This window comes from Papio anubis, chromosome 4 (genome assembly GCF_008728515.1).
Source record: "Papio anubis isolate 15944 chromosome 4, Panubis1.0, whole genome shotgun sequence".
NCBI classification, from domain to species: domain Eukaryota; kingdom Metazoa; phylum Chordata; class Mammalia; order Primates; family Cercopithecidae; genus Papio; species Papio anubis.
Window position 1 is genome coordinate 17777691 of NC_044979.1, and position 18844 is coordinate 17796534.

Here is an 18844-nt window from a genome sequence, read left to right on the forward strand (position 1 = left end):
CTGAGTAGCTGGGACTACAGGCTGGTACCACCATGCCCAGCTAGGGTTTTGCTATGTTGCCCAGGCTGGTTGTGAACTCCTGGGCTCAAGAGATCCGCCTGCCCCGGCCTCACAAAGTGTTGGGATTACAGATGTGAGCCACTGTGCCAGGCCAGCTTCTGCTGTTCTCACAATCTTTCAGAAGATGCTGCTGCTTCTGGTCTATGGACCACACTTTGAGTAGCAAAACTTTATATGACAAGAGTCATGAGAAACAATTGAAAGACCTTAACATTTGTAGAAGAGTAAAGATTAACATCCAGAATAAAGACTATCTATAAATGAATATGGAAAAAACAACTCAATAGAATAAAAGGGAGTACAGTATAGGAAATTTTCCAAAATCTCAAATGGCCAGTAAGTATAAAAAGTGCTCAACTTTGTAAGAAATACAAATTAAAACATGATTGCCTTTTCCCTTTCAGATTGGCAAAAGTTTAGAAGTGTGATTATGCTGGGTGTTGGTGAGATTGTGGGGAAAGGAGTGGACTTATACCCTGCAGATAGGGACTTGACTTGATACATTTCTTCTTTTGGAAGACCATTTGGCATATATATTAAATTTTAAAATAGGTATGTCCTTCGATCCTGGAATCCTGTACCTAGATACCAAAAAATAAAACTTGCACCTTTACTGTGAAAAGCAGTTCAGAACTATTTTTTGAAGTATTGTTTGATGTTGAGGAAATCGAATAATCTAAATGTCCGTTAGTAAGGAAATTATTAAATAAACCAAGAGATTTGGAACTCTTTTTTTTTTTTCATTTATTTCCCTGTACATTTAAAAATTGATATCTCGCATTTTTTCATTATAACTTTGAATAGTTCAAAAGGCCATAATTTCTACTGTGTATTACTTTGAATAGTTTAAAAGGTCATAATTTCTACTGTGCATTATATTTATGTTAAATGCATTTTTTGGACAAGCCTTTAAGCTGCAGATTTAGATCATTCAACTTAGAAATAGAATCTGCCATATAACCTGATAGCCAGTTCTCACTATCAAACCAGACAAATTGGACTGTTTTTCTTTTTTATCAAGAAAGAAAAAAACCTGATGACTTATTTATCTTAAAACAAATATGCTAATATGTGCCTTTTGATAACCACTAAACTTCTGGATTCTAGTCTGGCTGGCTGGATAGATGGGTAAGGCTTGGAGCCTTGCCACAGATTGGTTTCATTGATAAAATATGGTCCTGCTCTTAATTTTTCCCCCTTTTCTCTCAAGGAATTTCCCCGTTTTAATTGTCTATTTGTTAGGTACTTTGGAATTTATACATCTCAGAATGATGCATCTTAGTAGTATTTGAGGTGGAAAAGAACTTTGCCTTTTTTTTTTATAAAGTGGAAAATAATTATTTTAAAAGAAGTAGGGAAGGAGAACCAGTTCTTAAGCAGATCAATCAGGGAACATACAGATAAAACTTGAGGATCTGCAAATTCTCTTAAAATTGTCTATGCCCACCTAACCCCTGGATACCACTGAAGTTTAGAGACTGTTGAAATAAGCAGTGCAATGCTATGAAATGAATGCTATATAACCATTAGGGAGTAAAATATATGCATATTGACGTGGAGAGACTTCTGAGGCATTATTATTCTGTGAAAAAAGCAAGTGTTAAAAGTATTTTATATATGTATTTAATTATATTTGTACATTTCATATACATATGTCTTTATGTTTTTTCCATGAGTAAAGGGAAGACATGGAAGGTTGCTCACCAAACCGTAAACAGAACTTAACCTTTTTGAAAGCGGGCCTGAGAATGTGAGGAAGATGAAGAGAGATTTCGTGGTTTATTCTGAATATTCATGTATTATTTGAATCTTTTATAGTTGAGAATACGTTGTATTACTAGTGTAGAAAAATATTTAAAGATGTTTAATAATAAAAGAAAAACCACTATATTAAATGATCTCGAAGCTCAAAATTTGAGGAACACTGGCAGTTACTATGATGTAGTTGTCTACGTTAAAATATTTCTAATTTATATCCTAAGTGATTTTTATTTAAATTCTTTTAAAATATTTTTTAGGTGTGGAATATCAAACAAATGATTAAGTTGACACAGGAACATATAGAGGCCCTATTGGACAAATTTGGTGGGGAGCATAATCCACCATCAATATATCTGGAGGTAAGCTTTTGAGTATCATATCTGTAGTAATTTTGAAAAGAAAAAAATGAACTTGTAAAAACATTTGTACTGATAATCTTGATTATTTTAGGGGGTGGGATTAGGAATAGATTTGGGAAGAGAGAATTAGCTTTGCCTGTATTATACTTCTTAATCTTGTTTTGTGTCACTTGTTATAATAAACATGTATTTTATAATTTAGAAAACATCAGAACTAAGGGGGAAGTCATATAAATTTCAAGGTATTACTCTGAATTAATTTTTTTTTTTTTGAGACAGAGTCTCGCTCTGTCGCCCAGGCTGGAGTGTAGTGGCACAGTGTCGGCTCACTGCAACCTCCACCTCCCAGCTTCAGGCGATTGTCCTGCCTCAGCTTCCTGAGCAGCTGGGACTACAGGTGCGCACTACCAGGCCCACCTAATTTTTGTATTTTTAGTAGAGACGGGGTTTCACATATTGGCCAGGCTGCTGTTGAACTCCTGACTTTGTGATCCACCCACCTCGGCCTCCCAAAGTGCTGGGATTACAGGTGTGAACCACTGTGCCTGGCCAATTTTTTTTTTTTTTTTTTTTTTTTTAAAAAGAGAAAGCACACAGTTTTGGAGCTCAGCAAACTAGTTACCATATTGGAAAATTGAGCAATTTTGTGAAATATTTTTTCCAGAATGAGTCTCCCCAAAATTGGTTTCTGCTTCCTTATAGGTAAAATTTATAATTTTTAAATAGCTCAACATTGTTTAGGTTTACTGTTCAATAGTGCCTTGAGGTTTGTGTCAAGCCTTGAGCATAATTGTAAATTTATATTCATTAATCCTATGAGTTAGTAGGTGCTGTTGTAATCACAGATGAGCTTTCTTAGCATTAGTTTTCTTATGTAGTCAGACTCCACAGCCAACAAGGTGTTACAGAATCTAGGTGGTAAGGCTCTAGAGCCCATACTGCTCACCACTACCCTACACCCCCTTTGTCTATAAAAGCTGGCTCAGCTATCATCACTAGTGATGCAAGGAGATGGAGAACTCTAAATTAGAAATGATCAGGTTGCCATTTGGCTCCAAATACCAGAGGTTTTTAAGCACAGATTGAAAGACTTCTAAACTAAATTTCTAACTTAGTTATTTAATTACTTTTTGAAGGGCAAGTTAAGTCAAGTATTTTATGAGAAAGTAAGTTTATATTTCTAAAGTAAACTTGAAAGTTTGGAAATAACAGATAATATGCTGTTTTTTTCTCCTCCTCTTCATATGGCTTATCCCAGATCACACTCCTAGTTAATATCAAAGCTAGGACTAGAATTCTTATTTCTTATTACCAGTTAGTGTACTTCCTAATATCCTGTGCTGTCTTCTATACATATATTATTAGGAGGCTGATCAAAGGTGTCATAAGGAAGCAAGTACTCCTAATGAGAATGGCAATTTTTTATTAACCAGAATTAGACAATATAACCAGCAAATTTTCTTCCAGCCATTTCTGTATCTTGGAGACTTTGAACCCATGCTGAGATGTAATTCATTTGCATCAATAACTAGGTCCCACTATATCAGTGAGTCACCGCCCCCTCCTCACATATCTCTTCAGGCTTTTTACTATTTGAAGACTGATCACTAACAACAACAAACCTTAGAGCTTCTTATTCTGTGCCCAGTACTGTGTTAAATGCATTTTATTACTTAATTCATTTTTTATAGTTACTTTGAGCAAGATACTAGGTACTAGATATTTTTGTTATTCCCATTTTACAAGTGAAAAAACAGAGAGAGGTTGAGTAACTTGATTCAGGTGACACTGCTAGTTAGGGGAAGAAGGCAGATGTAAGTCAGAAATCTGTGCTCTTGATCTCTATCTTATTCTACCTTTATCTTGACATTGTCCCGTCTTCCCCCACCCTCACCTCCCAGACAGCTTTTCTTATTTGGGCTAAATATTTGTATTCCCTTCAGCCATAGCCATTCTTTGTAACATAATTTATGGACCTTTTATTAGATATAGTCTTTTCAGTTGGTTGTTTTAGAATTAGACACACAAAATTGAACTACTTATTAAAATTAAATCTGACTAGGACAGCATACATCAGACCATAACTCACAGGTTATATTATTAGCTTGTGGTAAAACAGATTTTTATTCTTGGGGACTTGTGCTATATAGTGTGTGTGTATTATGTGTATGTCGTATGCAAATGTATGCATATATGCATGTACATACACACACACTGAAGTCGGCAGTATAATATAATGATTACGATGAGCCATGGAGTCATACAGACTCCATGTTTGAATCCCAACTGTGGCTTAGTTTCTGTACTCAAGATATCCAGCCTTCTTATATCCTACCTCATTAGTAAAGTGGGAATAATATCACACCTGGGGTAATTTAAGGATTGAGTTTATAATTATGAAATAACATAATTCCTGATACAAATATTAAGAATTCTATAAATAGTTGATTCATCTTGTACTGTTCTAGGCCTTGGGGAATAGCAATTTTCTTTCTTTTTTTTCCCCCCCGAGATGGAGTCTCGCTGTCTCCCAGGCTGGAGTGCAGTGGCACGATCTCAGCTCACTGCAACCTCCACCTCCCAGGTTCAAGCAATTTTCCTACCTCAGCCTCCCAAATAGCTGGGATTACAGGCATGCACCACCATACCCAGCTAATTTTTGTGTTTTTAATAGAGATGGGATTTCATCATGTTGGCCAGTCTGGTCTCAAACTCCTGACCTCAGGTGATCTGCCTGCCTCGGCCTCTCACAGTGCTGGGATTACAGGCGTGAGCCACCGCACCTGGCCGGGAATATCAATTTTTTAAAAAATGGCCAACAATCTCCGCCTTTTTAAGCTTGTGTTTTATTGAGGGGAGGGAGATATAGACAATGAACATATAAATGATTTTTAGAACATTGCACTTATCACCATTTTAATTTTTTTATTTTTTGTTGAGATGGAGTCTCATCCTTTTGCCCAGGCTGGAGTGCAGTAGCACAATTTCAGCTCACTGCAGCCTTCTGTCCTGGGTTCAAGCGATTCTCCTGCCTCAGCCTCCAAGTAGCTGGGATTACAAGTGTGCGCCATGACTCCTGACTAATTTTTGTATTTTTAGTGGAGACAGGTTTTGGCATGTTGGTCAGACTTGTCTCAAACTCCCGAACTGAAGTCATACACCTGCCTCAGCCTCCCTAAGTGCTAGGATTACAGGCGTGAGCCACCGTGCCTGGCCATCACTATTTCATATACTATGAATGGACTCTCACCAGCCCAAGAGAAAAGACCTGTATATACTGATATTTGAAGGCCCATCAGTGAAGAGCCAGATCTACTGATTACTCACTGAGACCCACCATTCTGCAGGTTTCTAATCTGCCATTTAAGATTCCTTAACACTTTTTATTTTTTCATTGGGGTAAAATATGCCTAACAAAATTTACCATTTCAACCATTTTTAAGTATATGGTTCTATGGCATTAAGTCCATTCATGTTTTTGTGTAACCTTCACCACCATCCATCTCTAGAAATTTTATCCAAAACTGAAACTCTCTAGCCATTAAACACTAAATCTCTATTTCCTTCTTTCCCTAGTTCCTAACAACTACCATTCTACTTTCTGTCTCTGATCTATGAATTAGACTACTCTAGGAACTTCATATTAATGGAATCATATATTTGTCCTTTTGTGACTGGCTTATTTCATTTAGCTTAATGTCTTTGAGGTTTATCCATGTTGCAACAAGGATAATGCATATAGCAAATTTTTTTTCCTTTTTAAGGCTGGGTAATAATCCATTGTATGTATTTACCACATTTTGATTATCCATTCATCCATCATTGGACACTTGGGTTGCTTCCACGTTTTGGCTATTATCAATAATGCTGTGAACATGGGTGTACGAGTATCTGTTTGAGTTCCTTTTACTTCTTTGGGATATATACCCAGGAGTAGAATTGCAGGATCACATGTTGATTTTATGATTATTTTTTCTGGAGTTGCCACACCTTTTTCTGTAGCACCTATCCTATTTTATATTCCTACTGGCATTGCATGGGGTTCTAATATTTTACATCCTTACCAACACTTACTGTTTTCGGTTGATTAAAAAAACATAGCCTAGGCCAAGCACGTTGGCTCATACCTGTAATCCCAGCACTTTGGGAGGCCGAGGTGGGTGGATCACGAGGTCAGGAGTTTGAGACCAGCCTGACCAACATGATGAAATCCTGTCTCTACTAAAAAATACAAAAATTACAGGTGTACGTAGTGGTGCATGCCTGTAATCCCAGCAATTCAGGAGGCTGAGGCAGGAGGATCGCTTGAACCCAGGAGAAGAGGTTGCAGTGAGCCAAGATCATGCCACTACACTCCAACCTGGGGGACAGAATGAGACTGCGTCTCAAACAAAACAAAACAAAACAAAAAAACATAGCCTAATGTGTGTGAAGTGATACCTTATTATGGTGCTGATTTGCATTTTCCTGATGACTAACAATGTTGAGCCTTTTATTATGTGCTTATTGGCCATTTGTATATCTTTTTTGAGAAATGTCTGATTTAAGTTGTCTGTCCATTTTTTAATTGGATTGTTTGTTTTGTTGTTATTGAGCATAGTTCTTTATATATTCTAAATATCAGTTCTTATTGGATATTTAATTTGCAAACTTTTTCCCATTTTGTGGGTTCACTTTTTGCTCTGCTTATAGTTTTTAAGTCCAAATTATCTGTTTTTCTTTTTGTTGCTCGTGCCTTTGATATCATATCCAAGAAATCATCACCAAATCCAGTGTCATGACATTCTTCTCCCAAATACTCTTGCATTTGGGTCTTTGATCCATTTTGAGTTAATTTTTATATATGATGTAAGGTAAGGGTCCAACTTCATTCTTTTGCATATGGATACCCACTTTTCTCAGCATCATTTGTTGAAAAGACTGAATGGCCTTGGCACCCTTGTCGAAAACCATTTGACTGTATATGCAAGAGTTTATTTTTGTGCTCTCTGTTCCATTGGTCTATATGTCTGTCTTTATGCTGTCATCTTACTGTTTTGATTATACTACCTTTGTAGTAAGTTTTGAAATCAGGAAATGTGAGTTCTCCAACTTTGTTCTTTTTCAAAATTGTTTTGGCTATTCAGAATCCCTTGAGATTCCATGTGTGTGGTTTTTGTTTTGTTTTGTTTTGTTTTTTTGAGATGGAGTCTCGCTTTGTCACTTAGGCTGAGTGCAGTGGCATGATATTGGCTCACTGTGACCTCCACCTCCCAGGTTCAAGCAATTCTCCTGCCTCAGCCTACTGAGTAGCTGGGATTACAGGCACCTGCCACCATGCCTAGCTTTTGTATTTTTAGTGGAGATGGGGTTTCACCTTGTTGACCAGGCCAGTCTCGAACTCCTGACCTCAAGTGATCCATCTGCCTTGGCTTCCCAAAGTGGTGGGATTACAGGTACAAGCCACTGTGCTCGGCCTCCATGTGAATTTTAGAAAGGATGTTTCTGTTTTTACAAATAGGTCATCAGGATTTTGATAGGGATTGCATTGAATCTGGAGATTGCTTTGGTTGATACTGACATCTTAAGACTTTTTTTTTTTTTTTTTTTTTTTGAGACGGAGTCTCGCTCTGTCGCCCAGGCTGGAGTGCAGTGGCCGGATCTCAGCTCACTGCAAGCTCCGCCTCCAGGGTTTACGCCATTCTCCTGCCTCAGCCTCCCGAGTAGCTGGAACTACAGGCACCCACCACCTCGCCTGGCTAGTTTTTTGTATTTTTTAGTAGAGACGGGGTTTCACGGTGTTAGCCAGGATGATCTCGATCTCCTGACCTGGTGATCCGCCCGTCTCGGCCTCCCAAAGTGCTGGGATTACAAGCTTGAGCCACCGTGCCCGGCCCATCTTAAGACTTCTTAACTCTGAAATATGAATGGACAGTTAATAACAACCAGATATTTAAAGAAAGCTTTCAACAGGAAAGACAACAGCAGAAATGGTCAACAGAAACTCAGAAATAGTGCAGAAAACAGAAGAAAACTTAAAAATAACTATAACATCAGAGATAAGATCCATTAGTCCAGTCTTGCTTCATAGCAGTACTAAAGAAGCAAAAGTAACAGAGAACAAGAAAGACCTCTTAGAAATTAAAAATACAATAACCAGAAATTTATTTTATTTTTATTTTTTAAATTTTTAATTCTCAGCCAGGCAAGTTACTTCTGTAGAAGGGTGCGCCCTTACAGATGGAGCAATGGTGAGCGCACACTTGGACAAAGGAAGGGAAGGGGTTCTTATCCCTGACGCATGTGGCCCCTGTTGCTGTGTCGTTCCCCTGTTGGCTAGTGTTAGAGCACACAGGCTAAACTAATTCCGATTAATAGCCAGAATTTTTTTTTTTTTTTTTGACAGAGTCTAGCTCTGTCGCCCAGGCTGGAGTGCAGTGACATGATCTCAGCTCACTCAAGCTCAGCCTCCCGGGTTCACGCTATTCTCCTGCCTCAGCCTCCCTAGTAGCTGGGACTACAGGCGCCCACCACCACACCCGGCTAATTTTGTTTTTGTATTTTTAGTAGAGATGGGATTTCACCATGTTAGCCAGGATGGTCTCGATCCCCTGACCTCATGATCCGCCCGCCTTGGCCTCCCACAGTGCTGGGATTACAGGTGTGAGCACGGTGGTGCCCGGCCCAGAAATTTTTAAAAATATATGTATATACAGATATATAGGTATGTATATGTGTATATATGTATGTGTTGTGTGTATATAAATAAATGTTGAAAAATAAGTATTGGAAGATAAATGTTCTAGAAAGCAGAGTAAAAGCAGAGAGATGGGAAATTTTAGAGGAAACACAAGAAAAATGAAGGAATAAATCCGGTTCCATAAAAATTATAAATGCTTTTAACTGCAAGAAACAGAACCCTTCAAGAATAAGTTTCTGGAACAAATAGGGATTTTCATTTCCTTTCACATAGTAGGAAGCATAGAGGTAAGTTATTGTAAGACTAGTTCTACAGCTCAGTTGTCAGGTACTTGGTGGAATCTGTATAGTCCCTTTGGCTTTTCTGTCAAGACCACAGCAGAGTTTTAAGATCTTTCCCTTATACAACTCCTCAAAGCAGAAAACAGAGAACTTCTCTTATATACTAAGCTCTTGCTAGGAGGAAAATCTTTCTCAAAAATCCTCTATAGCTTCTCCTTTTATCTCATTGACTAGAATGAGGTCACTTATCACCCCTAGACCAGTGACTATGCTTACACTTCCTGAAATAAGAGTCTACTAAGTCAAAAATTTCCAGTGTTCACAATTTTTCCTCAGATTAGTTTGTATGCTGTCAAGTAGAAGTTGTACTATGATTATTTTATTCTATAATGTTTCAACAGAATCCCCTTTTATGTTTCTATAGGAAGATAAATCTTCAACTACTTATTCTTGCTGCTTCTCTTCATTGTAGCAAAACAGAGACATTGGTTACACCACCATCAGAAATCCTCTTGATTTTCTTTTTCCCACTCACTAATTTATTTAAAAGCCATCTTTTCAGTTCTAGATGTTCTGCTGGCAGATAACAGTCAACATTCTATTGATTCCCTTTATGATAACTACAGTGAAATATGAGATACAGTACTCTATAAAGAATTTCAAATTTGTCTTCTCAGTCGATCTTTGGTTCCCTTTATTCTACCATCATCCAAAGGAAGAAAAATAAGTTTACCCTGAAAAGTTGTTCCCCAGAGTTTCTTCATTTGCTCTCTGTTTCTGTATTCATTTATCCAACAAATTATTGGAATGCCTTCTCTGTGTAAGATGTAATGCTAGATGCTTCTCTAGTAGTAGATTCTTTTTTCTCTGCTTGATTTATTGGAGCCCAGAGGTGAAGGGATATTGTCTCTGTAATCGCCCTACAGCTGAGTCCTAACTACTTCAGAATTTATGGTTGAATCCTAGAGTCCCCTGTAGACTGATGAAGACAGTAACAGCTCCTGACATTTACTGAGTACTTACTATATATCAGGTACTAATCATATATTAGTTCATTTAATCTTCAACCTACCCTTTGAGTTACACTTAGGTATTGTCATTTTCATTTTATAAATGAAACAATTCAGGCACAGAGGGGTTTAATAATGTGGCCAAGGTTACACAACTTGTAAATGGTAGCCAAGGTTTGAATCCCAGACATTCTGAATTTACAGCCCATGCGTTTAATCACTGTATCATTCTGACAGCCTTTCTGATTTTTAGTCTATATAGAACCTAGAATAATACAGAGACATTTTATCAAACCCTGCAGTGAAATGAATACTGGAAGCTGGATGCTTCCTGTGGAATGCAGAACAGTCCATTTATGGGCAGTTTGTAAGATTTCATTGTATCTTGTGAGTAAGAATAATTAGACTAAATTTAATTAACTAAATGATAAAAAATAAAATTTTTATTTCACTGCTTTTTCTCGTTACATTGAAATTAAATAGATCCTTAGATTTTTCCCTTCTATTTTAATTGAGAATAATTCACATACTATATGATTAACTTTTTAAAACTGTGTGATTCAGTGATTTTTACTATATTCACCATATCTTATTCCAAAACATTTTTATCACTCCGCAGAAGAAACCCTTTATGCATTAGTAGTCATTCCCTGCAGACCCTGAGAACCAGTGATCTACTTTTTGCCTTTATGGATTTGCTGGTTGAAATATTTCATATAAATAGAATTACATTATGTGGCCTTTTGTGACTGGCTGCTTTTACTTAACGTAATGTTTCCAAAGTTTATTTGTGTAGTATTATGTCTCAGTACTTCATTTCTTGTTATGGCGGAATATTTCATACACATATACCACATTTTGTTTATCCGTTCGTCAACTGATGAACATTTGGACTACTTATATGTTTTGGCTATTATGAATAATGCCACCATGAACTTTCAAGTGCAAGTTTTTATGTAGATACATTTTCAGTTTTCCTGGCTGTATGCCTAGGAGTGGAATTGCTGAGTCTTGTGGTAACTCTGTTTTACACTTTGAGGAACTGCCAGACGGTTTTTCAAAGTTGCTGCACTATTTTATATTCCTAACAGCAATGTATGAGGGTTACAGTTTCTCTCCATCCTCATCAACACTTGTTATTATACATTTGTTTTTTAATTAAAGCCATCTTAGTAGGTGTGAATTGGTATTTCATTTGGTTTTGATTTGCAGTTTCCTAATGACTAATAATATAGAGCATCTTTTCATGTTCTTGTTCGCCATTTGTATATCTTCTTTGGAGAAATGTCTATTCAAATCCTTTGCCCACTTAAAAAAAACTGGGTTTGTCCTTTTATTACTGAGTTGTAAGAGTTCTTTAGGCCAGGCATGGTGGCTCACACCTGTAATCCCAGCACTTTGGGAGGCCGAGGCGGGCGGATCGCTTGAGTCCAGGAGTTTGAGACGAGCCTGGGCAACATGGCAAAACCCCGTCTCTACAAAAAATACGAAAATTATCTGGGCATAGTGGTGGATGCCTGTAGCCCCAGCTGCCCGGGAGGCTGAGGTAGGAGGATCACTTGAACCTGGGAGGCAGAGGTTACAGTGAACCAAGATGGCAGAGTCACCCAGGCTGGAATGCAACCTCTGCCTCCCAGGCTCAAGCCATCCTCCCACCTCAGCCTCCCGGGCAACTGGACTACAGGCATGCGTCACCGCGCCCAGATAATTTTTGTGTGTTTTGTAGAGATGGGGTTTTGCCATGTTGCCCAGGCTGGTCTCAAACACCTGGACTCAAGCAATCCGCCCACCTCAGCCTCCCAAAGTGCTGGGATTACAGGTGTGAGCCACTGCACCTGACTAGGAGTTCTTTATATATTCTAGATAGTAGATCCATGACTTGCAAATACTTTCTCCTATTCTGTGGTATTTTTTCCCACTCTTTCATTTTTGTCTTTTGAAGTACAAAAGTTTAAATGTGGATGGAATTCCAATTTATCTATTTTCTGTGGTTGCTGTGCTTTTGGTGTATCATATATGAGAGATCATTGCCTAATCAAAGGTCAGGATAATTCACTCCTGTGTTTTTTCTTAAGAGTTTTATAGTATTGGTTATATAGCCAAAACAGGTTTAGTTGCTTGCAGCCTGCAGAGTCCAATTAATAAGAGCAAAGTCTAGTATAAAGTGACTTTTTTATTCCAAAGTTAGCTTAAGGAAAGAAGTACAGGCTTCCTGCCTTAAGGGTACTGCTTCCCTGTTGGAGCAGAAAGTGGGCGCTTTTAAAGAAGGTGCCTACACGGGAGCAGAAATGAGCAGGTGGAAGATCCACATATACCCTTCGGTGCCTTCTCTCTCAGGCAGTCACGTTGGTGGCTTCATGGGCAAAAATACCTCACAGAGGTGGCTGAAAACTCCAGCAGGCATACTTTTGGTTGTAGATCAACTGTTACCTCTTGAGGCAACCTCAAGAGGTAGAGGTTGCCTCAAGAGGTAACAGAGTGAGAGTTCCACTCTGGATTGTCTAAGCACATAGTTAGATCAGATCAGCTTGCCCTGTGGGGAGTGTCTGGTGAAAAGGAGATAAAAGGTCATAATTGCATTTCTTTTATTCCTTTATGTTTTTGTTTTTCTTTTTTTTTCTTTTTTCTTTTTTCTTTTTTTTGAAACAGAGCCTCATTCTGTCACTCAGATTGGAGTGTAGTGGCATGATCTTGGCTCATTGCAGCCTCTACCTCCTGGGCTCAGGCGATCTTCCCACCTCAGCCTCCTGGGTGGCTGGGACTTTATGTGCATGCCACCATGCCCAGACAAGTTTTTGTATTTTTTGTAGTGATGGAGTTTTACCATGTTGCCCAGGCTAGCCTCAAACTCCTGGGCTCAAGTGATCTGCCTGCCTTGGCTTCCCAAAGTGCTGGGATTACTGGTGTAAGCTACCACCCCTAGTGTATAATTGCATTTCTAAAGAGCTAAGTAGGAAGTGGGGGGGAGGAGGAAAGAAAAAAATAATTTAACTATTTCTTAGAAAAATGGGGTGCACAATCATGTAATAGGTATATGACCCATTTTGTTTTATTTTTAATTTTTGTGAAGATGGAGTCTATGTTGCCCAGTCAGGTCTTGAACTCCTGGCCTCGAAAAGTGATCCTCCTGCCTTGGATTCCCAAAGTGCTGGGATTACAGGCATGAGCCAACATGCCTGGCCTATTTCGAGTTAGTTTTTGTGTATGTTGTGAGGTAGTAGCCCAACTTCATTCTTCTGCGTGTGGATATTCAGTTGTATCAGCGCCAGTTGTTGAAAAGACCATTCTTTCTTCATTGAATTGTCTTGCCGACATTGTAAAAAAAAAAATCAATTGACTGTAAATGTAAGATTTTATTTCTTGTTCTACTGAGAAATAATTCACATATTGTATGATTCACTTTTTAAAAGTGTGTAATTCAGTGATTCTTAGTGTATTTACACAATGGGCAACTGTCACCACTATCTGATTCTAAAATATTTTTATCACTCCCAAAAAGAAACCGTTTATGCATTGGAAGTCATTCCCTCCAGCCCCTGACAACCACTGATCTACTTTTTGCCTTTATGGATTTACTAGTTGCACCTTGTTCTATCCTGTTCTATATGTGTGTCCTTATTCCAATATTATTACACTGTCTTGATTACTACAGTTTTATAGTAAGTTTTGGAATCAGGAAGTATAAGTCCTCCAACTTCTTTCTTCTTTTATAAGATTATTTTGATAATTTCAAGTCCGTTGTATCTCCATATGAATTTTAAGATCAGCTTGTCAGTTTCTACAAAAAAAAAAAATTGAAATTTTAATAAGGATTACATTGAATCTGTAGATCAACTTGGGAAGTGTTGTCATTTTACGATATTAAGTCTTCTTAGATTCTTTTTTTTTTTTTTTTTTTTTTGAGATGGAGTCTTGCTCTTATTGCCAGGCTGGAGTGCAGTGGCGTGATCTTGACTCACTGCAACCTCTGCCTCCCAGGTTATCATTTATTACTAATACAAATATTTATTGGATTTTTTGCTATGTGGTAGTCTCTACAATAATTTGTTTTACTTGTATTATCTCATTTAATCCTCACAAAATTATTTTGAAGTTGAGAAAAATTTGCCGTATAAAGAAGAGTATGATAACATATTCTAAAGGAAATAAAGAGAAAGGATACCTCTTCTGGATTTTAGCAAAGAGAGCTTAGAATTAGACTTTTTGAAAAATAAGTAGAGTTTTGATGAGAAGGAGTAGGGTTTTTGGAAAATTGTCTCCTGAAGAAGTGGTATCTGGTATCTGCAGCGTCTTGAATAACCAAAAGAATTTTGGTGGTGGTGGTTGTGGTTGAGGTTTGCACATATGTTGGAGTGGCTTGCTCATATTAATAGAGTGAGAAAACAGAGGGAAAGGGAAAAGTAGATGATATGAGAGAAAACTGAGGGGGAATGGTAGACTAAGGCCCTAAACACCCAATGTTAGCCTGAAGTGAGAGTAGAAGAAGAATGGGGAAAGATGTGGAGAATTATGTAGATAAAGAAGTAGAGTAAACTTTTCATTTGATTATGTTGATCTTCAGAGTGGATTTGAAGGTAATGTGATTTTCAGAGTGAATTAAAAGTTGAGGGATGAAGTTAAGATCCAGAGAAGAATTCGGAAGGTTAGAATAACTGTTGTGACTATAATATGATGTTAAAAACAAGCATGATTTTCAGGCAGTAGTGTGAAGGACCAGGCAAATCTAAGTTCCATGAATTGGTCATGGAATCAATTACACTAGTTTTATTATTTTCTCCACCAGTGTGTGGTAACCTGACAGGAAAAATGGAATAATTGAATGATCAGATTTACTCAAAATTTGTATCTGGCAAACTAGTTGATAAAATAGCAAGAATTAGCCAGAAAATCTAAGACATCACCAATGGCGTTGTTGCAATTGTGAGCCACAAAGTATGTGAAGGAAGACAACAGTGGCCAAATCTTAGCAACTGTTTGAGAGATTAATGTTGACCTTGAGCAGATTAATATAGTGAGATAGACATTTAAGAAGCTGGGATAAGTATGTGTGCCTCTGGGGTGTGTGAGGTTCTAAATTGAGATCTTTTCATCATTTTTATTTCTTTTGTAAAGACTGTGATGCTTCTTTGGGTCTTGAAGATAGAATGGAAATAAATGCTTTTAGAGGTGAGAGGTTAAGAGAAATCTATGGCAGAGTGTTAAAAGAGTAATTGAAGTTCATACTGAATGCAGCAAGGGTAGTAGGTAAAATGAGCCAGAGGCCTTGGTAGATTGCAGCTTTGAGGATGGGGAGAGATGGAATAAGTAGATGTCTTGTATTTAACTAAAGGAAAAGCTATTGATAAATGTGGTGAAGTGATAGTTTATAATCTGTCATGGAGGGATCAGTATACTTTCAAAAATTAAGGCTAACATTTTGGTAAGGAAATATGTTTGGAAAATTGTTCTATTCATTACTTTTCCTAAGGTTTATTTTATATAGTAACTGTACTTGCTCAGGTGACAGTAAATAAGAATATTTTATCCATGCAGGAGGAACCTTTGTGTTCCAGACTGCATTTATGTGATCTTCAAAGAGTAAGAACTGTGTTTGTCTTATTTGTGGTTGTAGTCTGAGCCCTAACAGCGCCAAGCACATGTATTAGTATATATTTACTTAATGATTGAAGGCTCAATAAATAGATTGTATTGAGAGAAGTATGCTTAAGTAATTAGGCCTTGGTACTGAAAGCTAAACCAAATTGCAGCTCAGAAGATTTGGAATCTATTTGTTTATAATGCCCTGATCTGCTATGAAACAGTCTAGGTAGGGCAACTAGCAGGCTGTAAACAAAGAAGACCTTTTGATGAAGTTTAAATCTCTTACCTCAACAGCTCTTGTTACTATTCCCCGCCCCCCTTATTTTCTTTGAAATTATGTGGTAAGATGCAGCATAGCAGGGTCCTGTGTCCTTTATTGAAATGAAATTTCTCTTTCATTCTCCTCTACATTTTATAATTCTCTCTTGCTCCCTTATGTTCAGACTTCATAGCATGGCATATATACTCTCTACAGTCTAACCCCTTTCACCTTTTCAGCCTTATTGTTTCTCTACCTGTTTTTCATTTAAATTTCTCTTTCTTTTTTTAAGAAAACAGGGATGCTGCTAAAGTTTCATTTAAATTTCACAAACATATATCGATCCTTTGCTATGTCCCAGGTATTGTATGACATTGAGCTATACCAATCTAGTTTTTCCTATGTCTTAAACTTTCTCGCCTGTGTTTCAGAAAAAACAAACTCTTTGTTACAGAATTTTTCCTATATATAGGACTCCCTCCTCCGTACTTTCTTCGTCCATCTAAATGCCAACCTTTCAAGGCCGTCCTCCTTCCTCATTATTACCTTGTGTCAAGAATATTGTTTATTTCTCATGTACAGCAGTTACACAAATAAAAATACAACTATCTCCTACTCCACTGCCCAATGGTAAACTCCTTAAGAGGTGGGAAGGCCATTTTAAAATCTTTGCTTCTCCCTTTCATAAATGTTTATAGTATTGCATCTATTTGAGATGATAGGTAGAAATAGTAGAGCATGGTGTGAGTGAGGGGATTACCAATGCCTAAAAGAACTATGGACTTGTATATTCCAATTCGTTCAATGTCATTCTGTCCTTTTAAAATTTGATATCTTGTATGGTTGCTTGACTTTGTAGCCTTTGTCAAATGAAACTTCTAGGAAGATACCCTGATGGATAGTAGCCCCAGAATTTCTTGGCTATAGGGTATAATCCACATTTTCAAATACAATTCTGTTTTTGTTCTTTCACAAGGCTTACGGCTTTGCATACAAGTTCCAATCTCTAAACAGCATTTGTTGGGGAAAGAAGTCATCAAAGAGCCATACTGAGAAGAATAAACTATTTTAACTGATAGCTATTTCAGAAAGAATGTGGCAGTTACACATTTTCTAAACCGTATTGAGGAGGTTTTGGTGCTAACAGTGAGATCTGGCTGGTACTATGTCCTAAATTTTGGGGGTTTTTTGGACAGATCTTCTTTAATACTGAGGTATTATATTATATATACTTTTCAACTTCTTTTTCTGTTGAGAGAACAAATGGAATTTATATGCCTACAACTTTCCTGGGACAAAATAATTTTTTTTTTTTTTGAGACGGAGTCTTGCTCTGTCGCCCAGGCTGGAGTGCAGTGGCCGGATCTCAGCTCATTGCAAGCTCCGCCTCCAGGGTTCACGCCATTCTCCTGCCTCAGCCTCCCGAGTAGCTGGGACTACAGGCGCCCGCCACCTCGACCGGCTAGTTTTTTGTATTTTTTAGTAGAGACGGAGTTTCACCATGTTAGCCAGGATGGTCTCGATCTCCTGACCTTGTGATCCGCCTGTCTCAGCCTCCCAAAGTGCTGGGATTACAGGCTTGAGCCACCGTGCCCGGCCCAAAATAATTTTTTTAATGGGAGGAACACTTATCCTTGATACAGTGTTTTATGTTAGACGTGGTTTGGAAGGTAAATATGAGTGGACCAGAAAATTGGAAATACTGTGCTTTTTTATTATTCATGGACCATCTAGATATCCCATATGCATAGGTCACATTTATCAGGTGTAATATAGTGTAGTGTCTAATAACAAAGAATTTATCCATTTAAAGATGAAAGTATTCATTTATAGTATTTCTGGCACTTATTTTGTAATTTGAAACTTAAAACCCTATCAGCTGGTAAAAAGATTATAAGCAAAGGCTAAAATTTTATATTATCTTTTGTTAATGTCAGGGCAAAGTCCAGATTGAATATAAGTCTACTTTATTTTATAGGCCTATGAAGAATACACCAGCAAGCTAGATGCACTCCAACAAAGAGAACAACAGTTATTGGAATCTCTGGGGAACGGAACTGATTTTTCTGTTTCTAGCTCTGCATCAATGGACACCGTTACATCTTCTTCCTCTTCTAGCCTTTCAGTGCTACCTTCATCTCTTTCAGTTTTTCAAAATCCCACAGATGTGTCACGGAGCAACCCCAAGTCACCACAAAAACCTATCGTTAGAGTCTTCCTACCCAACAAACAGAGGACAGTGGTGAGTCAGTTTTAATATCACCATTTTGCTGTTTCTTTGTATTTTTCAGACAGATCAGTTGTTGAAAATTAATATATTATTACTTAATACTCAGAGGTCATGCAAATAGAGGCATCCATGTCATGCAGAAATTTTAAAGACATAATTATTTGGTGGCAAAGTCTATATTCCTTAACTGAAATAAATTGTATTGTCTCTGGTGTTGGATTTGACATTTAAACCCGTCTGCCAAACTTGAACCACAGTCATGTCTAAGCACTAGTTTAAAATAAATCAGAATTTTAAGACTTGAGCTTGTTCATTATCTAATTTGTGTCAGGTAAGATTCATTCTTCACCCTTGAGAAATCTCCTTTCTGAGTTATATTATCGGATGTTGAACTCTCAGTGTGATTGATATGTTTCCCCTCATCTACTTAACTTTTGGTTGTTGAAAATTAGTATTACCATTGGAACAGTGTACCCTGTAAGTAACATTTAAAGCATTTAAAGAGAATCTGTGGAATTATTGCGGATGGTCTATAATCCTTAAGTGCAACAAATATTGTCAGTAGACTTAATAAGTAACCCATCTGTATACATCACTACTTTTTAAATGTCTATGGTTACTTTTG

General features: G+C 37.5%; 1 protein-coding gene across 8 annotated transcripts in view; it reads left to right on the plus strand.

Moving 5' to 3' along the window:
- Positions 1–18844, plus strand: part of BRAF (B-Raf proto-oncogene, serine/threonine kinase) — a 203937-nt gene that overhangs the window by 76924 nt on the left and 108169 nt on the right. For all 8 annotated transcript variants that reach the window (XR_004183104.1, XM_021936348.2, XM_021936350.2 and 5 more), the window contains 2 exons: positions 2079–2180; positions 17968–18231. Coding sequence is in view for 7 of the 8 variants with exons in the window: in XM_021936348.2 (XP_021792040.1) it covers positions 2079–2180; positions 17968–18231 (366 nt within the window). In the remaining variant the exon portion in view is untranslated. The remainder of the gene's footprint in view (positions 1–2078; positions 2181–17967; positions 18232–18844) is intronic.